This window comes from Prorops nasuta, unplaced genomic scaffold (assembly GCF_024137725.1).
Source record: "Prorops nasuta isolate Cenicafe-Biocafe unplaced genomic scaffold, Cenicafe_Pnas_1.2 PNAS00011, whole genome shotgun sequence".
NCBI lineage: Eukaryota > Metazoa > Arthropoda > Insecta > Hymenoptera > Bethylidae > Prorops > Prorops nasuta.
The window spans coordinates 6,727,346-6,736,074 of record NW_027116808.1 but is presented as its reverse complement, the minus strand read 5'-3'; the positions used below and the strand labels follow the sequence as shown (position 1 = coordinate 6,736,074).

Here is an 8,729-nt window from a genome sequence, read left to right as displayed (position 1 = left end):
TTCCTTTTTTTATCAAACTTTAACGTATCATTGTCAATTTTGTGTGAATAATTTCTCACTTTACCGGTATTGAAACCAGATCCGAATTTATTTATCGACATAGTGAAGTAGCACGTTGAACTAAGAAAATCTTGAAACTGCAATCTCTTTTATAAGATACATAAGTTTAGTAACAGCTAGGACTTAATAAGTTGCCCTATCAAAATATTAATATTCCTGAAATTGATGTTAAATTGTTATTCTCCCCAATAGGGGAGACTATTAAAACTATACCCTTTCATTTAGAGGATATTTCGTTATTCGCTTCATAGGTTTAGTTAAAGCCATGCAAAGTTATAATTCCATGCTCGATGGAAAGTTAATTCCTTGCACGATATCAGCAACTTATCACAATAGCTATCTACAATTTAACTAACGAGAAAAGGGGGGATTGCGGTAGCCACCTAGCGGCAATTACTGGTACTATCAATTAAATTGAACTAGTTCACCCGTGTGTGTAATTACGTAATATTAAAATACCATTAGCGCGAAAGAAGATTAAGGAAGGCAGTCACCTAGCGGTGACTACTGGAACTAGCAATTAACTCAACCTAGTTTATCTGTGTAGCAGAGTCGGAAATAGTTAGGCTACGTAAGGTAACTAACCATCGACTTCGAAGGGTGAAAAAACCTTTCCTCAACTAGGGCCCCGTAGGATAACTTAGGTCCCCGTAGGATAACTAACCAACGGTACCATAGGGTGAAAAATACCCCCTCCCTAACCAAACCCGATCCCACTATAAGACCTTCCAACTGTGACATAGGGTGAAAAATACCCCCTACCTAACCAAACTCGGTCCCACTATAAGACCTTCCAACTGTGACATAGGGTGAAAAATACCCCCACCCTCCCTAACCAAACGCGATCCCACTATAAGACCCTTTCCTTCCTCATCCCCACCACTACCATACTAAGAGAGTCTTATCTCCACCCATCCCCCTTCCACACCACAAAACAGCTTCCCCCACTCCCTGTCATCGGAACCGCATAGCTCCTCTACTAGCGGATGGTGGTGCCCAAGCGAATCTTGACGCTCCTGGGATGAGAGTTAGGAGGTGCCCCCAACCGAGTCCTTACGCTCCTGGGTGCCCGAGCGACCGACTTCTTTTAAGGTGAATAGTGTAGACGCTTTAGAGAAAGAGAAAGAGAAATAGAACACTCGTAGAGAGCGTTCCAGTGATCGCTCCCCCTTATTTTTTTTCTTAAGGCAGAAAAAAAGGGAGTATAATTTTCTTTAATTATAATTTATTGAAGTATTAAAAAGGTTTTATTTACAATGCTTTTTTCAGAAATTTTTCTTACATTCTATCGCATTATATATATATATATATATGTTAAGAGTACAGTTTGAGGACAATTTTTAGTATAATGTGTATTCTATGAGGACATTTGTATACTTTGAGGACAGTCCTCATTATTTTACCAATTGTACGTATACTTTGAGGACAGTCTTCAAAAACTATGCTTATAATATGAGTATATATCCAGGACTAACTAACCTTTATAATTTCTGTATACATTGAGGACCGTCCCCAAAGTATACGCACTAACGAAACTAGTTTAGTGAGGACGGTCCTCGTAATATATATAAGTTTAAAGTATACTTTAAGGACACTTATATTTAACTATACTATTACAAAATAAAGCTATAAAACAGGATCCGGCAGAATCTCAAGAGGATCAAAAATATCAAAAACTAATATTTTAGAAAATTATCAGAAGCATAAAGTCAGAAATATTTTAATATGCTCGATGAGCTCTACAAAACACTCTGTTGTACCAAATCAGTACCTTTATACCTTTGGACGATAAAAGCTGAAAACATAAAAACTAGGATTCGCCAATTTAAACTACTTTGATACCATATTCGTTTAGAGCATTGACAGACTAACAGATCCACGGGTTGTACATTACGGTTGGTAGCTTCTATAAAAACTTGCAGATTTTTCAAATTTTATAGTTTTTGTCCAAGGTCAAAATTATATACCTCTCTAATAACGCTGCATATAGATTTATTAGCTAAACCGTAACAGATATCGTTAATATTCATAGGACTTTTTGTATTCAGCTCGAAGAGCTCCACAAAACACTCCATAGTACCAAATAAGTGTCTACAATTCTTTTGACGATAATAAGCTGGAAAAATGAAAATCTAGGATTCGCCAATTTTAACCATTTTCATACAATATTCGTATAGAGAATTGAAAAAAAAGAAAATGCATAGGTTATAGCACTATCGTGGGTAGCTTCCATCAAAATTTGCAATTTTTTTCAAATTTTATCATTTTTCGTCCACGGTCAAAATTACCTCTCAACAGACGCTGCAGATGGATGTATCAGCCAAACCATACAAGATATCGGTATTATCCACAGGACCTTTTTTACTCAGCTCGCCGAGTTCTGCAAAACACTCCTTCGTATCAAATCTGTATCTCAAAGGCTTTTGACGATAATAAGCTGGAAACATGAAAATCCAGGATTCGCCAATTTTAACAATTTTCATACCATATTTGTATAGAGAATTGGAAAACAAGAAGATGCATAGGTTGTAGCACTATCGCGGGTAGCTTCCATCAAAATTTGCAATTTTTTCAAATTTTATTAATTTTTGTCCACGGTCAAAATTACCCATCAATAGACGCTACAGATGGATTTATCAGCTGAACCGTAGCAGATATCGGTATTATCCATAGGACCTTTTTTGATCAGCTCGGTGAGTTCTACAACTCTCCATTGCACCAAATCAGTATCTACAATTTTTTTGACGAAAATAAGGTGGAAACATGAAAATCCTGGATTCGCCAATTTTAACAATTCTGATACCATTTTCGTTCAGAGCATTCAAAAAGAAGGAGATGAATTGGTTGTAGCACTGTCGTGGGTAGCTTCCATCAAAATTTGCAGATTTTTCAAATTTTATCATTTTTTGTCCACGGTTAAAATAACCTCTCAATAGACGCTGCAGATGGATTTATCAGCTGAACCGTTCCAGATATCAGTGTTATCCATAGGAACTTTTCTGATCAGCTCGACGAGGTCTACAAAACTCTCCCTTGTACCAAATATGTATCTATAACCCTTATGACGATAATAAGCTGGAAAAATGAAAATCCAGGATTCGCCTATTTTAACAATTTTCATACCATATTCGTACAGAGAATTGAAAAACAAGATCTATGGGTTGTAGTACTGTAGAGGATAGCTTCCATCAAAATTTGCAGATTTTTCAAATTTTATCATTTTTTATCCACGGTCAAAATTACCTCTCAATACAAGCTGCAGATGGATTTATCAGCTGAACCGTACCAGATATCAGAATTATCAATAGGAACTTTTCTGATCAGCTCAACGAGGTCTACAAAACTATCCATTGTACCAAATCAGTATCTCCAACCCTTTTGACGATAATAAGCTGGAAACATGAAAATCCAGGATTCGCCAATTTTAACAATTCTCATACCATATTCGTATAGAGAATTGAAAAACAAGAAGATGCATAGGTTGTAGCACAATGATTGGTAGCTTCCATCAAAAATTGAAAATTTTGCAAATTTTATCAATTTTCATCCACGGTTGAAACTATATGTATAAGATTAATTAAGGTATTATTTAGAAGACTTAAGAAAATTAATCAGGTATTGGAAATTACATTATATATACATTTCATTGCCCAAATGAAAAAGTTATTTCATTTTGTATATTAAATAAAACACTCATTTAACATTGTTCCTAAATAAGATTATTAAAAATGAACTAATCTGTGAAATTTAAGTTAAAATAGATTTTTTTTTATTTTTAGAATACATGAATTATTTTATTGAGAGAGTGGAATGAATTTATATGATGTTTATTGTAATAAAATACATAAATGAATAGAGTTTTGAAAACCGTTTACAAATACTCAGGATATCCGTTTAGTGAATTATAAATTAATTACCATTTTGCTAATTATTTAAAATAACCACTATATCTTAGTTATAAGTAATATATATGATCCATACACATTCCGTCCTTCCTGGTCAGTCAGATATATTATCAACTTCAATATAACGTAAAGTGAAATGCCAAAGACTCCAAAGATATTAAAAGGAAATATATAAAAAACATGTTTCTTACAGTAGGTATTACTATAATTAATTATTTACTTATATTAGACTAAGCGTAAGCAACTATATACGTGAAGAATTTAATAATCTTTTAAACCAGAATATTAATAGGTAAATGCGCTTACATAAGAAAAGAAACTTCAATGAATACAAAAGGAATCACAGACAATTATAAGCCTTCTTAACTATTACTTTCCTTTTTATATAAATTTGACATCCACGTTTTTACTTGAGGCGCAGTTCTATTTCGTAAAGTGGAATTAGTACTACTTATTACTTTACTTATTTCCTGTAATGAAGGAAATGTTTGCTGTTCAATATAATGTCCAAATTCTTTGAATAATTCATCCTTTTCTTCAGTTGTCCAACGTCTTCTTTTCGTAGGTCCAAATGGCGAAGCTGTTTTTAATATAATAATTGTACAAAATAATTAACAAAAGCTAAAATTGATTACTTATAATTATGTATTTATAGACGTATGTATATTAATATACATACTTGATCGTTTTTTCTTTCGTTTTCTATTATTATCCACTTTAAAAGAATCATCATTACTATAAATCTCTGTATTCGACAAATCTGAGGTACCTGAAAACAAAAGATAAGAAATGAAGTCAGTTGAGGTGCATAAAACATAAAACATATAGAACCGAATCTAGCTAATTACTGTTTTATTTTCATCTGCTAAATATATATGTATATTAGGGTGGACTAATAAAAATTCGCAAAATCTATTTTTAAAAGTTACCTTTGTGTATAAATATATTTACCTAAGCTTAAATCTTTGTTGTTTTTCACATTACACTCTTCTTCTGACTCGGAGTTGTCAGACTCTTCAGCTACGCCTTGCGCAATTTCCAATAATCGAGACATTTTGGTTATTTCCCTAGATACTATTGACTGCCTATAATGCTGACGATGTATCTTGTCTTCGTGACCTAGAAATTTAGCTACATCCATGACCTCATTTTCGTTTAACTCTAATTCAACACATTTCGTTGCAACGTGTTTCCGTAATTCCGTTCCTCTTAAAGAATACGGTATTTCGGCATGGCATTCATTGGCAAACTTTCTTAACAAATTACATGCTTTCAGGTGCTCAAATCTTTTCCGAACATATCCTGGAATGCCAAATAAAAATGGATTCTTCTCATGTACTCCCGCAATCGATCTATATTTTAAGAGCATTTTAACGCATTCGTGCAGTTGTTTGTGAAGTAATACTGACACAATTCTATTTTTTTTGCCTCGTATTTCAAATCTCGTATAACTTTTTGCTTTCTCTTTCCCTTCGGGTGTTAATTTGTTGTACATACCATCTGTATTTTCATCGATAGTATTGTAATTGTTGTAATCCTGAATAAGCACTCTTTCTATTTCGCCTGCACGGCGTCTATTAAAAATCTGTAATGATATTAATGTTGCTTCTCCTAAAGATATCCAACAAGAATAAGAAAATTTTTCCTGTAAATATTTTAATGCTTTTACTCGTATATTTCTGAGGTGATTGTGCAATTTAGCTATATCGTTCATAGACGGAAGAACAATTTTTTTATGCCGTTTATTCTGTGCCCGTGTTTCCTCCACCGTCTTATTTACACTTACGGAATAATCATCAAGAAGAAGCTTTAAAAAGTCTTCAACAGTTTCTTTGCATTTTCCATCGCCGTTCTTAATGCATTCAGCAATATACAAGGAACCAATTTGCTTGAGATATGTACCCATATTAAATGGAACGGATGGTACTTTATAAAAATTATTCTCAGAATCAAGTTTACCTAAAGTATTAATAGCCGAAATGCAATTATCATAATATTTCGGATTATATAAAGATGCAAAATCAGTAATTTCTTTATTATCTTCTTTCAGTACTGTTAGAAAACGAGCCAATAGCCTTAAACGTGCTCTAATCAAATCATGCTGATGCTGCGGTCTATATTTTATGCACAGCTTATTAGCGTACAATATTATTAACTTATCATATCTTATCAATCTGGTATACTGATCTTCGCGCATTACGGGGAAAACTACTCTTTTTAATATATCGCTTGCTGCTTCATGAATTCGTGCAGTTATTGCTCGACCTAAGATCATGACACTCCTAGATTGTTTTCTTTTTTTTTTAGCAACACAATGATCGAAATGATGTCTAATTGTTAATTTGGAAAAAAATCCTTTACAATTAGAGCATGCCAAATAATCGGTGGCATTTTTTTTTCTTTTTTCGTTCGGTCTTCTGCACACAATCAACTCCCCCTTATTTAAATTATAATCGGTATTATGTAAGAAGTTACCTTTTCTTCTAATAGTATCAATTATCAGTTTCCGTTCACGGCAACCTTTAGGTAGAAGCGAGAATTTTTTCACATCAGCTTCATCTGAGTGTTTCATTTCCAGGTGGCGTGCAATCTTACTTTGTAATTGTTTGCAATACAAGCAACAATTCTTTTTAACTATATGTGAGGCCCGTGGTACTACAAACATGTTTTCGTCATTGCACGCAGAGGTTGCTGGAGTATTGATAGATACTTCGAAGTCGGTCGAATCTTTTGATATATTTTTGCTTCTTTTACTAGTGTTTAATACCTGCTCACTTTCATCTTCCTCATACGATTCTGATGATTCAGAGTCATTATTTGGATTGTAATCAGAATCATTTGTCTCACTATTATACTGAAAAACCCAACCACAATAATTTTTATAAATAAAAATGTGTAATATGGAAGTATTCTTTAAACTGTAATATTTATATACAGAATAATGTGTCCTTACACATTCTGTTGTATCCGGAAGATTTCTATCCTTGGTTTCAGCGATTTCCGTAAATAATTTACTTGGTTCAGTGTTATTCGTGAAGAATTCATTTGCCTCAAAAGCGATAATATCATTATTACTTTGATCAATTTCAATATTATTGATAAATAATGATTTATTTCCTTCAAAAGTAATACTATTATTATTTATGCTATCTAATAATACAGAATGTTCAATTTCTGAAATAAAAGAAAATTTTAAGCGATAGCTAATATCATTAAGCACAATGGTTCGGATCTGTATAAAAAGTAACTAATATAATGCCAATAAAATATTATCATGCACCTTTTTTCTTAAACTGAGAAGCATTAATATCATTTTCTTCTTCGAAGTAATTTTCTCTTTGATTTGAGAAACCTGTACTATTCATATCGATGACATCAATAACTGGCAAATTCAACATAACTGAAGTATTATTATTAATGTGAGCAAAACTAGCTTGCGAAATGTCTGAAACAAAAATTATATTGAATTAATATGTAGAAAATGTAAATTAAGCTTTATTAATATTTATATAATTTCTAATAAAATGATTCCTATCTGTACCATCAGTATTAAAATTCTGGTTTATAGTTAAATTCCTTATTTTGCTGACTTCAGACGTAAACTTATCTTCTATTTCAAAACATTTCTTTTGGTAACTACTATTCGAAACATTCATTACACCTGAAAAATATAATGATACATACAATGATATTTTCTGATGATTAAGGTAATTTATTTCTATATTAGTCAAAAGCACACAGATTAATTTTTTCTTTTCGCATACCTTGTTCCATTAAACTTTTTTCTCCAAATTTGTCACTATATTTTTCACTTTTATCAATCTTATTTTTCTGTTTATCAGCATTCATTATTACATTCCTATTTAATTTAAGTTTTTTATCACAGTGTCTTGTGATCGATTTGGTTTTGACAAATACATCATCTGCTTTCTTTGTTTTCTTATTTTTCTCTACTATTATAAAACATGTGGAATTAAATGAATATTCTATAATAACATTACTTATGTCTACCTATAGTGTAAAATTTTACTTTATTAAAGTTGATACCTTGCTTAAGAATTGTATTTTTCTTTATGCGGTTATGGAAGTTTCTTTCCTCTTTCTTAGTTTTTTCAGTTTTGTTATGGTTACTGTTCTGACATTCCTCATCTTTTATTATTTTTATATTTAGCCTCATATTCTTAATACAGTGTCTAATTAATGGCTTCGATTTGGTATTTGTATCAATGGGATCAACCAACTTGTTACATTGTATTTCTGTTAATATGTTAGTTTTCGTTGTGGATTTATATGCATCAGATTTCTCAGAAACATTTTGTTCTTCTTTCTTTGATCTGTTAATATCTTGCAGGATAATCCTCAATTCCTTAAGCTGTATATTTCCAGCTTCTATGACAAGTATTGAGGAGTATATAAATTAAAGATTGTAAAACTTTTAATAGAATAATAACAAAAACTTACTTATAGAGAGATTCTCTTCCATTATTTAGAATGCTCCTGTCCTAAAAAATCCATTTTTATATATGTATTTTTAATTTCTTATTCGATTAAATATAATAAATTGTGCAAAAACAGATATGTGAACTTTTATTTTAGGATCTCTTTCACCGGCTCCAAAAATGCTCATTTATCATGTAAAATTGCCACTTTTCAGTAATACGTATACCAATACACAGCAAAATTGGCAATTCTACATGGCGAATGAGCATTTTGGGAACAAGTTAAAAAGATCTTAGAAATCATGTATATATAAAATCTTATATA

At 31.8% G+C, this 8,729-nt stretch overlaps 1 protein-coding gene across 1 annotated transcript; it reads right to left on the bottom strand.

Moving 5' to 3' along the window:
- Window positions 1-4,327: 4,327 nt before the first annotated feature.
- LOC136777308 (uncharacterized) lies at window positions 4,328-8,448 on the bottom strand. Its single transcript, XM_066733474.1, has 9 exons — window positions 8,427-8,448; window positions 8,013-8,354; window positions 7,730-7,918; window positions 7,507-7,626; window positions 7,246-7,410; window positions 6,919-7,139; window positions 4,917-6,819; window positions 4,645-4,734; window positions 4,328-4,545 (listed from the first exon to the last, which is right to left on the bottom strand). Exons 1-9 carry the CDS (start codon window positions 8,446-8,448, stop codon window positions 4,328-4,330), a joined length of 3,270 nt encoding a protein of 1,089 aa, XP_066589571.1.
- Window positions 8,449-8,729: the final 281 nt, after the last annotated feature.